The sequence below is a fragment of the Fukomys damarensis genome, unplaced genomic scaffold, assembly GCF_012274545.1.
Source record: "Fukomys damarensis isolate Sample0158 unplaced genomic scaffold, DMR_v1.0_HiC HiC_scaffold_36, whole genome shotgun sequence".
Classification (NCBI taxonomy): Eukaryota; Metazoa; Chordata; class Mammalia; order Rodentia; family Bathyergidae; genus Fukomys; species Fukomys damarensis.
Genome location: NW_022900948.1, coordinates 24,189,809 through 24,207,795, shown reverse-complemented (window position 1 = coordinate 24,207,795; position 17,987 = coordinate 24,189,809). Strand labels below are relative to the sequence as shown.

General features: G+C 39.0%; 1 protein-coding gene and 1 long non-coding RNA gene across 3 annotated transcripts in view; one reads left to right on the top strand and one right to left on the bottom strand.

The window, feature by feature from the left end:
* The window catches only part of Znf462 (zinc finger protein 462), a 137,735-nt gene that overhangs the window by 17,773 nt on the left and 101,975 nt on the right, over window positions 1–17,987 (bottom strand). Inside the window, exons 10-11 of the mRNA XM_010639277.2 lie at window positions 16,062–16,198; window positions 6,652–6,875 (exon numbers count right to left, since the gene is read on the bottom strand). Coding sequence (XP_010637579.1) covers window positions 6,652–6,875; window positions 16,062–16,198 — 361 coding nt within the window. The remainder of the gene's footprint in view (window positions 1–6,651; window positions 6,876–16,061; window positions 16,199–17,987) is intronic.
* LOC104872915 lies at window positions 12,081–14,302 on the top strand. 2 transcript variants are annotated; one of them, XR_783306.2, is made up of 3 exons: window positions 12,081–12,155; window positions 14,034–14,095; window positions 14,205–14,302. It is a non-coding gene; the product is annotated as an uncharacterized LOC104872915 (long non-coding RNA). The 2 variants fall into 2 exon arrangements; XR_783305.2 differs by lacking the exon at window positions 12,081–12,155 and adding an exon at window positions 12,893–13,129.

Genomic DNA, 17,987 nt, shown 5'->3' with positions numbered 1-17,987 from the left:
TTGAACAAACGGAACACTTAAAACTTATTTGAAAAGTGATCTCATTCATCGCTTTATTTAATAAACAACTACTGAGATTCTATTGCATGCTAGGCATCATGCTGGATTTTGGAAGGAAGGAAAAGAATATGCCTTCAGAGAGGAAGAAGAAACATCTTGAGGAAGCTTGAAAGGATAAGCAATTAACTTTACCAGTAAAATGAAGAGAGTGTCAAAGTTTACAGGTAAATAGCATCTTCTAAAATTGTAAATCTCCTTGCCCGTCTACTTCTGGTTTCTCTAGCCTCTAAAACACACGAAAAAATAGATCTATCATTGAAAAAAATCAACAAACTGACACGAGCAAAAACAGAATGAAATGACAAAACCTTCAGTTTGCAGAGATGTAATATTTAGTTCAGAAATGAAATGCAATTCAAAAACAAAAAAATGTGGCCAATGGTGTGTTTTATGATTTGGAGTGGGGGGAGGTCTTTTTAAAATTTATTCTCATTTTCTGAAAACTAATGTTCTATGTGATTTACCCCTACCACCCCCACCACTGTCACTTTTACTAGACTAGAAAACCAAGGAATTTTATTGGAAAACAAAAGTGTTGGCCATTCTTTTGGGACTTAATATAATGTGCTTCCCCAAACTGGCAAAAAGTAAAAGATATGAGTTTTTTAGAGTTCAGTCGCCCGAGGCTCCATTTGTATAAAAAATTAAAAACATTTCAAAGTAAATTCAATTAGTGAATGTGTATTGTCTGAATAGACTATCCTTCTAAATTTAATATACCGAACATGACAATTTTATGACCAAACCAAGTTAGAGATAATATATTTTTATGTTCCTTAAACTAGCAAAGAGACTTTAGAACCATAAAGAATACTAACAAGGTATTGCATATACTTAAATTTTCTTCCAAAAAAAGTCTATGTGTTTTTTAAATGGGCAAAGTACAAGATTAATTTTTGCCCAAGAATTTGTTTCCTATAAATGCTGTCTTCACCTCAGTAGAACCCTTAATAAATGGTAATACTGATAGATAATTCATTGTATATGTGAGCCTGTGTGTGTGTGTGTATGTGGAGAGAGAGAGAAAGAGAGAGAGAGAGAGAGAGAGAGAGAGAGAGAGAGGGAGAGAGAGAGAGACTGAGACTGATGATGAAATAAAATAGTCTTCCAGAAGACCTAGTGAGATCAGAAAAAGACAGGGAGTCAAAGGATGATACACTAAAATTGCCTGCACTGTTTACTTTAGATCCCATGAGATTACAAGTGATTCCTTGCTCACTGGCAAAAGATAAAGGTCTAGGAGAACAAGATTCTGTTTGTCACCTATAAAATGAGGGTTCTGATTGTCATCCTTTCCGTACTGCACTCTGGCTTCTGAGGATAAACATGGCAGCCTATATCAAGTGCACTTGACATTTTGGGTCTTAAATGGAATGATATATTTGACTTCAAGGACTCTTCCTGCTGTTACCAGTATTCTGTCCAGCCCATGAACAATACAGTTTGACATCTTTAGAGATGTTCCTGAAGTTTACAACCTCTGCAGGCAGAACTCAGATGTCCAGTTTTGAATGTCCAGCTCTGTTTAACGAGATTTTTTTACTGTAAAATACATCCTGCAGTGTCTTATAGCTTCTTCTACAGATTTTTCTCCACTGCACAAAATCACTTAAAGCTATTATTTCTCATGAGAGAATGCAGTGAGCAATGCACTCAGCACATAGTCTTACTGCAAAAAAAAAAAAAAATAGTGACTCTCAGCTCAGAAACAATGACTTCATTTATTCCACATTTTATTTTTGACAGCTTATACATTAACCTGGATCTTGAGTATCTTGAACTATTGGTTCCAAGAATCAACATATTAAGAAAAAGACCTCGGTAAATGAACATTTATTGAAGACCTATTACATGTTTGCATTTGGGGTATTGAGGTATAGTTTACTTTTGTCTGTTGTAAGTGAACAACTCAATGATATTTAGTGGATTTATAGATTTTGTACACTTCATCACTCTAAGTTTCTTCATATCTTTTGTAATCGACTCTCGCTGCTGACTTTTGAGGTGCTGTTTCTATAATTTTGAATTCTCTAGAAATTTCATATAAACATAATCATATTATATATAGTCTTTTGTGTTTGTCTGGCTTCTCTCCACTTGACATAATTTGAGGTTCATCCATGTTGTTAAACTTCCGCAAGTGGTATCTTGTTCACGAATTTGATTCTTTCGACCAAGGTGGATGAGAACCAAATCAAATTCAATGGTTAGATTCAATGTTGACCTATGGGGAAATTTGATTCAATTCTTGTTCAGTTCAGTTTGCAACCAGAATTGTTGAGAGAATTGAATTCATGGACTGAGGTACCAATGTACCGTGTTATTTTTCATTGATGAGTTACGTTCCACTGGATGACTACAGTCTACCACATTTTGTTTATGACCTATTAAAGTAGGATTGCTGGGTCCTATTTTAATGCTAAGTATATGCTAAGTTGCCAAGTATATGTTTGACTTTTTGTTTTGGTTTTTTTTTGGTATTGAGGATCGAACTCTGGTCCTTGTGCTTGCAAGGCAGGTAGCAGAACCACTGAGCTAAATCTCCGGCCCTATGTTGACTTTTAAACTCAAAGTGGTTATAGCATTTTACACTCTGAGCAGCTATGTATGAGATTTCCAGTTTCACCACATTCTTGCCAACATTTGGTACTCTTAATTTTTACCATTAATAGAGTACAATAGTAAAATATTGTTGGTTTAGTTTGTATTTTTCCAGTAGTGAAAAATGTTAGACATCTTTTTAATTTCTTTATTTTCCATTTGTATAACATCTTTGGTAAAGTGTCTATTCATACTTTTGTTCATTTTTAGTTGCTCATTTTGTCATTACTGAGTTGTAAGAATTCTTTGTGTATTTTGGTCAAAGTCCTTTCTTACATAATTACTTTGAAAATATTTGCTTCTGATCTGTTGCTTGCCTTTTCATTTTCTTAATGGTGTTTCTTGAAGAACAAAGTTTAATTTGGTGACATTCAATTTATTAAATTTTTAAATGTCTGCATATTTTGTTTTGTCTCCAAGAATTTTTCCTTAACTCATTATCACTATTTTTATGGAAGTTTAAACTCATACATATGGTACATTTTGACTTAAAAAAATTTTTTTTTGTACTGGGGATCGAATTCTGGTCCTTGTGCTTGCGAAGCAGGTGGCAGAATGAACCACTGAGCTAAATCCCCTGCCCTTGACTGAATTTTTGCGTAAAGTTGTTGTAAGCATCAAGGCCCACAGTTTGCATGTGTAAATCCAATTTTTCAGTACTAGCTTAAAAAATTTTGCTTATTGCTTTTTCACATTTTATGAAAATCAATTGAACATGGCAGTGGGATCTCTCCTATGCTCCATCTATTCTTATGGCAATATTATACACTCTCAATTGCTGTAGAATTATAATAAGTTTTGAAAGTGAGAAGGGTAATTCCTCCAATTTTTCTTTCTGTGCTGTTTAGACCATTATAGATCTTTTGTGTTTCCACATAACTTTTAAAATCAGCTTGTCAATTTGTACCAAATTTTTTTTCTGAGATTTTGATAGAGTTTATGTTGAATCTGTAAATCAGTTTGGGAAGAATTATCGGCACTAAACTTTCTAATCCATGAACACGATATATATTATAATAATTTAGTTTTGTAAATTTCCCTCAGCAACTCTTTGTGGTTTTCACTGTAGCTGTGGTAGATTTTAGGTTAAATTTATTATTCTTAAGTATTTTTTAAAATGTTATTTACATAGAAATTGATCTTTCTAAAACTTCATTTTCAGGTTGTCTACTACTAGTACACAACAATATATAATTACATTTTTGTATATTGATCATATATCCTGCAGCCTTACTAAAGTCACTAAGGTTCTAGTAGCCTCTAGTAGATTCATCAGGTTTTTCTAGTTACCAAGATTATTATACTGTCTATAGATAAAATGGGTTGGTTATATTTCTTCCTAATTCTTAGACCTTTAAGTCTTTGTCTTTCACCTTACAGTCCTTGACTTCTAGATTTGAATTGTCAGCAAACTTCTCTTTAGTAAATTGAGACCCCATACTTCTTTTATGAATGCTGAAGTGCATACGGTTCATCCTGGTGAATTTTCATTTTCAGCTACTGTATAATGCTACTGCCTATCAGCTAAAAATTCAGTTTCATTAGCACTGCTGACTTTACTTACAAAATAAGTGTCCAGACAATTATGGCAAAAATCTAATTGGACTTTGCACACATTCTTTAAGAAAAAGAATAGAAAATGAGAAAACGTTAAGTGTTGCTATTAGTAATAAACATAAATCTCATAAACTTAATAACAACTGAGACAAAGATGAAAATCATTAGGCTTGCTGAAAGAGGCAATTCCTTTGCCTCGATTAAGTGTTCACTGACTTAATAAACTGGTCAACCACGAGAAGAGAAAGAGAAAAAAGACATAATTTGACAGTGAAAATATAACACCCAAGACTGTCTAAAATACAGATATAATTGGTGATTCTATAATATATCCCAGGTCTTGAGAATATAAGTATCTTTATGATGGGTACAACTATTGTTATATTTGAGCAAAATTCAATTCACAAATATTCTGTGGAAGATATTGAGTCTTCAAGCATGGGAAATACAAGGACTTCATCTGATCTCACAAAACATATGAGAATGGTGCAGCAATTATTGTTTACAAATCAGAAAATAAACAGACCTACAAATTTAAGTAACTTCTCAAAACATATACAACGATGGCAGAGACAGGATTAAAACCTACATCTTTTTTGTCTCTAAAAGTTTTAAAGTTAGTCCTGACTTTTCAGTGCAAACTATTTCCCTGTCCTACATCCTAAAGCCTCACTGTTCCACTCACAGGTCAGGAAACCTGTGATTCTGTGTGTGCTGTGGTTACTAACGTACTCTGTATTTCCCCAGTGACATAAGGTAGTTTCCCAGTAACAACAACTGGGGAAGAATTCATATTCTTGATTTGCTGTGCCCCAAAATAATCATCTAAAGGTTTAAATACTATAATAAAAAGCTGGTTGCATAAATATGTATAAATAAATACAGAAATCTCAGTTTGAAACAAATGATTTCTCCTTAAGTTTGGGTTAGAAATGCTTAGGAAGTAAAAATCAGAAAAGATATTGAAATTTTTAAGTGGTGCAGTTCAGGCTTTCCTCCCTGCCTTCATGTGTTGGGCATATGTTGGAAAGTTAATAGATTGCAAAGCAGAAAAGTTGATGTAAAACCATTAAATTATGGAAAGAGACAAATCTTTGCATCCCATCTCAACACTCCATAGGGGAAGTCCAACTCTTAGATCTAGATGATTCAGACTAAAATCTTTACAATCTAGGTTTGTACAGCCAGAAGAGACATCTTTCTGCCGATAAGGATACAGAGCAAGGGAGATAGAAACCGTATCAAAAGAGCTTCTCATTGTGTCTTGAGTGAGCATCTAATGCTTTGTTTTCAGCTCATCAAAAATAATTTCAACAAACTAAGTGGTGCCTTGGTTCATGAACTCAATTCTCTCTGTGATTCTGGTTCTAAACTGACCTGGATAAGAACCTAATCAAATTTCCCCATAAGGTCAACATTGATCCTAGCCATTGAATTTGATTCAGTTCTCTTCCAGTTCAGTTTGCAACAAGAATCGTGTAAAGAATCAAATTCATGAACGAGGGTACCACTGCATTTTCATCAAGCAAACAGTAATTACAGCTCCTCGTGTAGTTAAGGCAATACCCCAAACCAGAAATAATCGTGTCAGTTCATGATACACCAAGTTAACCCTGTGCAAAGAAGCTGTCCTGTGCCGATCCTCTGATCAAACCTTTGGAAGAGAATTTTTTCATAAACCCTCTATTTCATGTCTATTTTTTTAACAAATCATTTCTTCCCTAAATAAAACATATTTTGTAATAGTTGTGAAGTTCAAATACACATGGTGAATGCCTCTGTAAATCTCTGTAGTTCACAAAAATGTTAGAAACAAACTACTTGACTGAGGGACATGGTGGCATATCAGGCAACTAGGGGTCAGCAACTATGTGCCCACAGCCTGTTGCTTATTTTTGTCAATAGTTTTAATGGAACACAGCCATGCCCATGCACTTATGTACTGCATATGGCTGCTTTCTTGTTATAATGGCAGACTTGAGCATTTGCTACTTAAGCCACAAGGCCTGTAAAACCTAAAATATTTACTGTCGCTCTTACAGAAATTTGCCAACCTTTGTGACAGTGAATTTAGAATACAGAAAAATACTCTTGTCTGGATTTTTTTAAAACCCAAGATAGAAATTTTTTTGTATTGTATACTCAAAATTGTGTAAAACAAGTAAAAGTGGGTATAGAAAAGAGATCGAAAATGTCAAGTAGTTAGATTTGGGATATGGGTGATTTGCCTTTTCTTCTATTTTTTTTTTTAACACTTCCCTAAAATGACCTCAGATTGCTTTTATACTGAAGAACTAAACTTCATTTCAGAAATTATTTTAGTTCACTTCTCTGTGTTGTACACAGTGGGTGTGACTAAATTCACCTGTCTCCCACTTGGCCCCTCCCCACTGGAGTGCTGAGGGTGGGAGACAGGAAGTCCTGGGCAAGTACCTTATGCTCATCCCGAAGGTGACTGTCCAGTTCCTCCGTGTGCTTGGTCTCATAGTAGCAGAGCTGGCATTTGTAAGGTTTCAGTTCATTGTGCTTTTCTATGTGTTGCTGGAGGCTCTCGTCACTGGAGCAGGTGAAGGTACACTTATCACAGCGGAAAACTACTCCCTGCAAGTATTTTGATAGTTTGGAACGGCACACTTCAATGGGGACAACTCGCTCTTCTGTGGAGACAAATTGAATGGAAAGATGGGCATTTTTACTGATGGCAAGCAGATGTTTTTTCTTGGAATATAAGAAACTCAATTTTGCTAGTTCTCATGGGTCTGGGTCTGTGGTTTGCACACACACGCACACTGCCCCACCCCAACCCCCAAACAATGTATTTCTCTGGTATAAGTGGTGTTTTGAAGACCAAAGGCTCTTTGTATACTAAACACCCAAAATGACCTATGTGTAAAGGTGGGGCGGGCCGAAAGGTGCTCCTTAACTCCTTAGTGGGTGGCTATGGTGAGGGCAGTAATGGAAATGGTTGCCGTTTTTACTAACATTAGTGATTACTGATAACAACCATTAGCATGCCCTTCTCCCTTAGCAAATGTTCCTGAGACTGGACCTATAGATTCTCTAAGAGGGGAGGAAATAGAATACTATCTGAACACCTATGCGCCACGATTGCACTGGCATCTTCCTCCCAACACCCATGAGGCTAGCGTTACTCCTATTTCACAATAAGTAAAATGAGGAACAGCACATTTCAGTAACTCTCCAAACAAAGCTCACCGCCATCGTCACTGGCAAAACCGAGATGTGAACCAGGCCCACCTCACTGCAGATCCACTCTTGGCAGTATTTCCAGTCCCATTCCTATTTCTCCTTTTAAGATGTTCTCAAGGTGACTCTTCTATTTTGAAACCGAGAGTCTCTAATCTAATAGTGAATCCGACAAACAAAGAAACCTGTATACTTTCTTTCGCTCAAAATCCAACTATGATGAGCTCATGAATGAAATGGCTGCGAGCAACATCCAGGGGTCCTGCAGGAGATGCAGGGGATCTTGTCTTTGCAGATCACCCTTAATCCGATTGTCACAATGGGAAGAAACTAAAAGAGAGAGGATTTGGGTGATTTTCCTGTTAACATAACAAATGCTGTAGGGCTGGAAATGCATGTGCTTGTTTATTTTGCACTCTCTCACCCTTATGTTTAACTGCTCAAATTAAATTTCACACCAGTCTGCCCAGAGTCTCGGCGCACGCGCCAGATATCCATAACTGGGATAAAATTAAAATCTGTGCTATTTATGCAAGAATCAAATATAGCGTGAGTTTTCATGCTGTGTCTGGAATTCAGAAGACTCGGAAAGTTTACAAATGGACGCACACAACATATACTTATATTATTTAGAAACAGCAATGTATTATTAAGTCAAGAAAGCATGATTTATTCCCAGAGCTGCTGAGGAGTAATGTTTTCAGAATATCAGTATTTTGTGCACTGATGTGATCAGCTCCTCTAGCCCTCCCTTTGTTGTTGGCCTGTATTCAGCCCCTGGGAATTTCCCTGTCCAACGTCATGCCTTAGTCTCAACCACAACATTCTAACTTCAGGGCAGTTGCTGCCTTGGGAGTCCTTGAATGCCGCAATTAATTGGCTAGTAAAATGCTGGGCAGAAGAAGTGTGGAGGTTGGTGTGTGCAACATACACTCTGAAGCTCTAATGCATATGTTATTTTCCCTATACAAAGAGTCAGTTGCTTATTTAGAAATATAAATATTTTTAAACCAAAGTATAACAGACAGCTAAGGAACACATCATTATAATGTAATCCACACATTTCTTAGAATAGCAAATGCTTAACTGTCTTCTAACCATTCAGTTTCATGGTTTGGTGTATATGCTTTGGTGTAAACTAGTGAGTCCTAAGGAACCTGTGCTAGGAGAGACTACTCCTCTAACTCCAGGTTTCTTGATAGTGGTGTGGCTGACATTTTGGGGTTGGACAATTCCTTGTACTAGGAGGCTGGACTGTGCATTGTAAGATGTTCATCAGCACTCTGATCTCTACCCACTAGATGCCACCCTCTTCCTCCCCGGTTGAGACAATCAAAAGTGTCTGCAGACTAAGGAGAGGGACTGAGAGGGAGCCCAGATGAGAATCACTGCTAAGTAAGGCTCAGGGCATGAACCCCCCCTGCTCTGTATAAGTCAGTCCTTGGCATGACCCATGAGCAAGGTGGTGACATGGTGTGAGCTGGAGAGTGGCAACATGAGGGGCACAGCACACCGTGGAATCCACAGGAAGTTGAGTGAATCTCCCGGCACCTTCCTTCCTTGAGGCCGCACTCACCCCTGCTCTCTGTGGTTGTTCCTAATTTACACTGTGTCATCTTTACTGCTTTCTCATTCATTCGTCAGCTCTGGTCTGTCCTACCTGCCTTGGTTTTGTTGACCTCAGTGGAGATGGAGAACAGGTGCGTATAGCTTTCCACGTAATGGGGCCCCAAACACATCGAAGACAGTCAGTCTGTCCCTCTGTGTCTTCACTTCCCATTGTAAATAATTAGCCCTTTCAAAAAATTTTTATGGGTCTCCTTTTCAATTCCTCTACCACTTTGGTTAGTTTTCTTTGCAGTTTTCAAATTCACTATGTGTATCTAAGTGAACTTTACACAAAGTCATGAATACACAGAATAAAGCGCTGGTGTTCAAGTAATAATAATTAATGCACACTATAATTTATTAAAAGCCTGCCATGTCTGAAGCACAGTTAGGTGTTCTGTGCACACTGTGACTTCTTATCCTCATAGTACTCTATAAAGTAAGTTTAATTTTCTTCAGTTTGTTGATGTGGAAATTAAGAAATGATCAATTAAGATACTTCCTTAAAGCCACATCTTTATTTTAGCACATTGGCAATCTGGGAGCACAGATCTGACCTGGGCTAGCATGCACTTTCTCCAGCCAACTAAGAATTCCCTGGGAGCCTCCAGTCTGTATGTAGTATACTTGCCCTTTATACTTAATATTTTAAAACAGGAAAAAACTACAGATTTCTAACGCAAGGTATATTCTGGATCTGCTAAAAGGTCATTTCCCCACCTGCCTACTCAGAAATGTGACTTCCCACTTCCAAATTAAGATAACACCAGTGTACTGAGCATCTCACTTTTAGGGAATTTTACTATGACATTATTTTCAAAAAAAGTTAGCCTTCCTTTCTAAAAACACAGCTAAGATGACCAAGATTTAAAAAAAAGACAAACTTTGAAAGGTGGGCAAATGACCGCCTGTGTTTTCTGAATGAGGTTATTCATTACCCAGGCAAGTGAAGGACATAGTTAAAGACTGGAATGTTTCCAGGTCCTGCCTTGGCTACAGAAGCTCAGTGCTCAGGGCTTTTTTTCTGTGGGGGCAGTGACAACTGTGGGTCTTTCTTGACTTCACACCTCTCAAAATTACCTTGGGTACAAAATCAAGGCCTGAATCACACTCATTGTGACTCAGCTTCCAGCCTGCCTGCAAAAATATTATGACTTCACCAGTTCGACTATAAGATGGATTGTGTCTCTCATCTCCTCCTACTCCAAAGATGCCTAGTGCTGCAGCAGAACATAAAGGCCAGGAGGCTGGATCAGAGGAACCCACACTGAAGTACCTGTGTCCTAAGGTGCCACAGGAGCTGAGGAGCACACCCCCCATCAAGCCGTGTGGAGCTCACTGGAAAAATCCACACAATAGAAACTACAGAGGGGTCACTTCTTTACCAATCAGCAAAATACTGCATCACTGTGGAGTCCAAAATCACCAAGTAAAAATTCTTTCTGAGAGGCAAACCATAACATGTATGTTTTTTCCCCCAGAATATGCCACATCTAAAAGAAGCAGGGAGAGCTCTAGAAGTCCTTCACTTGGGCAAAGCTGGTGTACTAACTATGACCCCAGGAAACTGAGTCCCTTTTTAGGCCAAACTGACGGTCCATCTGTTACTCTTAACAAACAAGTGACAAAGACTGAATAATCAAACAACAGTCATCAGGAAAATAGCATTATTAATTTTTTTAATACTAAAATAAAACCAGAAACAGAAACACATAAATATAAGCAAAACAGCTCCTGGTAATAAGTGCCAAGTTTTGATGCTAGCTACGCTTCCATGCTCAAGCTGGACAGAGCTGGGAACAAACAGCACCTCTAATTCTAACATGCACAGGTATTTGGTAAGGTTGGAGGGGAACACATGATTTTACTAAATACGGAAAACAATTGGTAATCTCACTGCAGATATTTTTCTCAAAAGAAAAAGGACAGGATTAGATAAGTTAGGGACGGTAACTTTCCTTCTCTCCCTCTACCTGCAAGGCTTAGATATAGTTAGCACTTGTCTACTTACTGAGCAACAAAAACATTAGGAGACCAGGAACAGGGATTAGCTAGGCAATCACTGTGTAAATATTTCGCAAAACTGTGTTTCGTCCTAAAATTCAATCTGTCCCAGTTTTTTAGGCTATGAGGGGTATAAGGTGCGTATGGATGAAGCTGTGCGTGACGCGTCTTGTTCTTACTGTGGTAAAGTGAGCAGAAGTGTGCTCATGAAACTACTTATTCTCTTGTTTACTATCTCTTTTCTTATTATACCTAAATTCCTTCAGTGTACAAACCTTTCTTGACTCTTCATGGCTGTATCCACTGTTATATAATTAGCATGTGCATGGCCCTGGGTTCAATCTCCAGTTACACACACACACACACACACACACACGCACACACAGACTAGTATATAATGACTCTTCAACAAATATGTCGCTCAAATGAAAGAAAATCCACCAGAAGTTCTACTATCAACTTTGAAATTGAAATCTCAGGGCTTGATTTTTTCCTATTTAAACTCATCAAATCAGGGCCAATCTCATCCAGTGTTGATCTGACCTAAGTCCATAGTTCCTGAAAAGTATGAATCTACCAATCTCTTGCTTCAACTTTTGTTAAATTGTATTTAACAAGTGTCTCATTGGCAATCTGATCAAAATTTGTCCTGGATTTCTGTATGTCACCTGAGTCCAATGTCTATATTAGTATCCAAGTCCTCCATAATTTAGCTAGAACATACTTTTCTAGTATTCCTATATTCTTTTCAGGCACGAGAACAACATGATACAATTCTGTAAACATGTTTTGCTTCCACTGATCTCAATGGTTAAATCATTCCTTCCCCTCAAGCAGTGGGTTGAATGATGCCTCCCACAAAAATATACATCCACCCCTAACCTCAGCATGTGCCTTTACTAGGACATGGGACCACTGCAGATGTAACTAGTTAAAATGAGGTTATATAGCATCAAGGAGGGCCCTAAATTCACTGACTGGTGTTCTTAAAGGAGGAGAAGGCACAGGGAGACACACAGGGAATGAGGTCACAGCAGGATGGAGACAAAGTTTGGAGTGATGTAGCTACAAGCCAAGGATGCTAGAGAACCCAGGATGCCATCAAAAGCTAGGAAAAGGTAAGGAAACATTCTTTGCTCTTGCCCTCAGAGGGAACATAACCCTGTCAACACCTGATTTTGTACTTCTCTGCCCCAGAACTGTTAAAAAAATACATTGTTTTAAGACTCCCTCTTGGTAGTCATTTATTATGGTAGCCTTGGGAAACTAAAATGCCCCATCTTGAGTTTTCTCTGACTGTTGAACCATTATGAAGGGCTCATTAAAAGCTACCTTTGTTTATCATCTTTTTCCACCGGAATAGAAATGTAACACTCAGCACTCACTGTCTTGCACGTCCTGTGCACACATTCACTTCCTCAAGGAGGCAGCTCCTGGGTCTTTTATACCCCTCTGTGACCAAACAAACAAGCACAATGAAGCATGGAATAAGCAAATAATGAGCATTTTCTGAATGCATGAACAAACAGTGTCCTCTCTTTTGCCACAGCCAACACAAATCTTTGGTTAGTTCTCATGCAGATTTCCTTCAAGTAAAACTTACTATCTTCCCTTTTCTCCCTATTTAAATATATCAATGTGTTTGGACAAGAAGGGATGGAAACTATTTTGCCGCAGTAGCCCTGTCTCAGCCAGTTCAGAAGTTTTTTTTTTCCCCTTTCATCCCAAGTATTTTCATTAACCAAGACCTCAGAACAATCTCATCCCGCAGACCCCAGAGACCAAAGATGTTTATTCAGAGCTGGAAGTGCACAGGTGTAGGAGAAGCCACATCTTGTTACTCTGAGATCAGCCCCCATGCGGAATTGTAAGGCAGATAGATATCCAATCCTGTCTCCTGACATGTGAAGACCAGCTTCCCACTGAGCTGTCATTGTGAGCTGAGGATAACAAATCCAGGCTGGGACAGATGGCAGATTCAATTGTCCTGGAATTCTCTGCTGTCTGTGGATCAGTGGGCTGCATCTCTGACCTCAGACCCAGCTGCCACAGCCCCTAGACTATCCAACAGGGTGACAACACCTTCCCTGGGGTAAGAAAGTGGTGCCTTTCTTTAAAACTGAGGGTTGTGGGTCATACACACCTGGGGCCAGATACCAGCGGAATTACTAGGAGTCATGTGACCTTAAGCGAAGATTGTTCAGTCTTTCTGAACTTTCATATTCACCACATAGGGTCTTCTGAGAATTCTGTATGACATGGTATAAATCACACACCATAATGTCCATTACCTAGTAAATGCTCACCAAAGGTATCCATTGTTGTTACAAATAATATTGTTACTAATTTTCAAATGCTCATGTAACTTCAAGTTGGTGCTCTCTGACCTTTAGGAGGGCAGTATTTAGATACTTAGAAAATTGTTCATAAGTAAACAAGGGATTGTAAACAACCAGTGGCAAGTAATGTGATGGAACACAGGATCAAAAGACTAAAGTTGGGCCAGGCATTTGGCTCAGTGGTTCTGCAGCCCACCTCAGAAGCGCAAGGTCCTGAGTTCAATCCCTAGTACCCCACCCCACCCCAAAGACTAAGGTTGACTCATGACTTCACTGCTTATCAGTTGGGTGACTTAGTTAAGTGATTCCAGCTCTCACTGGCTATGGAACTTACTAAGCTGTTGAGCACCCCTAATTGAACATCCGAAACCCGAAATCCAACACCACAGTGATGCTTAAACAAGTTTTTGATTTTGGTGCATTTTGGATTAGAAAACTCTATGTAGATAAATGCCCAAACTGGAAATAATTCTAGTCCCAAGCATGTTCAGATAAGAGATACTCAACCTGTACTATATTTATGGCTAGTAGAATATACACCATAGCAACTATCGTTCTTTTCAGGGAATCTACCATAGAAATTCCTTTCAGGTTTCTTTATCGAGTATTTCTGAAAATTTCCCAGACAACACTTTGTTTTCTTCACTCTCATGGCAGTGGGAATCTCAGAGTCGAACCTGAAGTCCAAGACTAACAAATACCAGTACCCTGTATCTCCAGTAAGTCTCCAAACTCTTGACTGCCCTTTTCATGCTTTCAGTTGCACTTTCTACTGCTTTCATTTTATTTCACATTTGCCTTAATTTACTCCTTTGTTTTTAATCCTAGAGCTCTGCAGGAAATATACTTAAGCTACCTTACATCTTTTATGAAATAAAGTAGACCACAAATAAATGCTACATATGGAAAAGGCAAAAACAAAATAAAAAAACCCAAACTCTTTCTCAGCCTCAAGTTTTATACACATAAAACAGCTGTTGCTCACAGTGATGGAAGATGAAGTGACTGGATGTGTAAGCAGCCCTTTGTCATGGTCTTAGGGTTTAATCCTTTTGTTTCCTCATTTTGAATTCTCAGCTTAGAAAAGTCATTGGGCTTCTTAGGCATCAAAGCCCTGCGCAAACCAGGCAGCAATATGGGGAAAGAAGAAAGCCAACCACAGAAATGGAGGATTCACCATTTCTGCTTGCTTGGCAACAGCACCACTAATGGCCTCCACCCAAGCTGTGAAGGGGCACAGAGCCACTGCAACACATGGGCTGGGGGACCGGAAGCCAGGTGACTGAGGCGGAACACCAGGCAGGACCACTCAGTCCAAGAATTCCTGCCTAAATGTTGCTATGCTGCTTTTCCCAGCTTGCAGGTAGACATCCTAGCCAGCAACAATCTCACGTCTCATTACCGTGCAACAGGGAGAAGGAAAACCCGAGGATGCTACACGTTGAGCTTTCTATGGAATTTGCAGCACATATGTGTATGTCAGAAAATTTACTGGACAAAGGCAGTGGCTCAGGGAAAACATGGATACTTTACAAATGCCCCCCAAAATATCGAGATTTCATCTAGTGAAGGACATCTCAGCAGGGAAGCAGATGCCATTTACTGCTTTTGAGGTCTGTGTGACAAATGCTGAAAAGCTATCCAAGGTTAAAAGCAAAGGAAGTGTGATAGGAAGGAAGAGGAAGAAAGTAAGAGAGGGAAGGAGGGAAAAAAGAAGAAAGGCAAAGATCAGTACATGGAAATGGAAAGCAAGACTGGCAATGGATATTCTAGTAATCTTTCTCCAATGCCCTGCAGCTTGAATCTTTTCAGGATAAAGCAGATCCTATATAAACACATTTTCTTTCCGATGCAAAAGCAGCTTGATGTTTAACAGTGTTTTAACTGAACAAGAGTAAACTCAAAACAAAAAATAAAATGGACTTAAGAGAAATACCCCTATTGACCAGTGGGAACCAACATTTATGATCAACTCTTTACCCACTATGTCCTGGATATAATAATCTCTCCAGCAAAAGGTTAAACAGTGTAGGATTCAAAACCAGAATTTCAGGGCCAGGGATTCAGCTCAGTGGCGCTGCACCTGCCTCGCAAGCACAAGGTCCTGAGTTCAATCCCCAGTACCCAAAACAAAACAAAACAAAACACCACTAAAAAAAAACCCACCAGAATTTCAGTTCAATGCTCATTCTATGTGTTTTCTAATATATATCAGGCCGTTTTTATTTTTTAAAGAATTCTTTCTCTCTGTTCATTTCAAGGGAAATTCTACATTTCGCTTTGGAAGTCATCATTTTGATCTCTGCCAAAATAATTGCTTACAAGCACATACAGTAGCTCTTCAAATGTTACATTTGCTTTCACCCACACATTTTGTTTTGCATTCATTCCTTCCTCAGGTGCATCCCACACATGGTTGTGGATGGCAGAGGATTCAGAATGTGCCCTGCGGAGGTGTTCACTGCAGAATCCATCCCCTTTGCCTCCCTCCAGGTGGAGCAATCCCTTTCAGCAGGAAGGTGTTTTTATTATGTGGGCTGTCGTGGTGCTTATCACTATGGTTTCTTACCTGGAAGAACAAGAAACCAAGGCAGAAGTGGTACTACTGTAGCCTCAAGAGAGTACTTGGGATACCACTACGCGTTCCTCCCACTGGCACCCAAAGGAAACAAGGAGGAAGGTTACCTCGGTGCAGCACGATGTGGTCAATCATGTTGCGTTTGTATTTGGTGTGATAGAGGCAGAGAGGACAGCGGAGATCTTTGGGGCCCTCCTCAGGAACTGCTGAATGCCCAGCTTCCACGTGCATAGTAAAAGCAGATCTAGGAAAGAGGTTGAAGAGACAGGTGGTGAGTTTGACAAGAGGTCATTTCTTTCACACATCTCTTGCCAGCAAACCCATCATAGTTGAACAAGCGTGACTTTCCTGATTGGGGGGGTGGGTGATCAAAAAATAAAAGTTATCCGTCATGTCTGCTAACTACAAGTTCCTTGCTAACTCAATAATAATCAAACACATAAATACAGTGGCAACATTATTATTTGGAATTTTGCCAGTTGGCTGGGATCAGGGCTTGATTTAGAAAATAATATGGTCCCTAAACACCTTCATGGAAATTAGAAATCGCATATTAATGCTATGAAAACAAAATCCCCAAGAGGAATGTTTCTCATCATACTGTGAGAAGGACTATTTTAAAGCTTGGTTGATTTACAAACTTCCTACTTGAGTTGTCTCGGGGGAAAAAGGGTACAAGCTGTTTAGGTGATGATGGCTGTTGAGTAGGGAGACTTAGTTCACACAGTTGTACTAGCTTCAAGGTCCTATCACCTTTTCTTCCACGCTTTCCAAATCCTCAATATTTCCAAACCCTTACATGTTTCATAAAAATGGATGAAACCATAGGTTAATGGGCAAGGATCCTTTCTTATCAAACCTTGTGCTTTTCTCTGGAGAAATGTGTGCACTGACAGTAGGCCCGATACTGTGCCCTGTAGCCTGCTTTCTGTTCTAAATTCCAAAATATTCATCTGAAAAGTAACTGGCCCAAGTTAACAGTCCGAGACATAACAGTTCCTACCAAAGCCCAGCAACTAAGATGTCTGGGAAAAAGTTTCTTCTTCTTCCAATTCATCTTTCTAGTGGCTCATGAAGCTTAATTTCCACTGCCTCTCTTGTGCAAAACCTGCATTGAAATGTTCTAAGGTTCAGGTCCTGTTTGCAACAGGAGTGGATAATAACTACTTTAAATGAGCAGTATAGTACTGGTGTTATGTTACCATAATAGCTTTTTCTCTATTATAAAGTATACAGTGCTCACCAGTGTTTATTGTAAGCACTTCAGATACACTGATTCATTTACTACTCATAAGGGTCCTATGAGATAGGTATCTTTAGTTTTCAGATACAGAAATGGAGACTCAGAGATGTTCAGTGACTTATCTCTAAGGTCACACACCCATCAAGTGGCAAAACTGGGATTCAAACTGGGGCAGTCAGGCTCCACATTTTATACCTGTAACCACTGACTTAAATGATATCTCATAGGATGAGATTACATCACAGGAGAGGTTTAGATTCTATGGTAGAAAGCATTAACTTTTTTTTTAATTGAGTTCACCAATTCTGTCATGTACAGGAGCAAAAGTGAGTGTGAATTATTTTTTCCTCGGTCTGTCTGTCTACGATGACTCAAGCCTTATCTTTGCAGTGCTGGGATCTTGAATCTCTTTCTTTCAATACTACAATCTTAAAGAAGAATTTTCCACCAGGAGAGTAGAGAGGTGAGCATTGCGGATGGTTTCTCTTAAGTTTGCTTTCAAAGTATATAAATACTGGATATAAAATGGGGAGCGGGATGTTCTCTGAGGGGAAAGTTCTTGTCGATTCAATGGGCTAGAGAAGTTCGTTGTTGCAATTCTGCACTGTTTGGGAGCCCATTTGCTCTGATTTTTAAACTCATTGGTTCTGATGCAGCTTTTCATCCTTTCCACAAATCCCAAAGTAGTCTTCTTGCTTTTGGGAAGGCTGGACCAACCTCCACATCAACCCGGTGGGCATGGCCTCCCCTGAACTCTGGCTGGTAAAGTATAAGGGGAGAATGCAGCGAG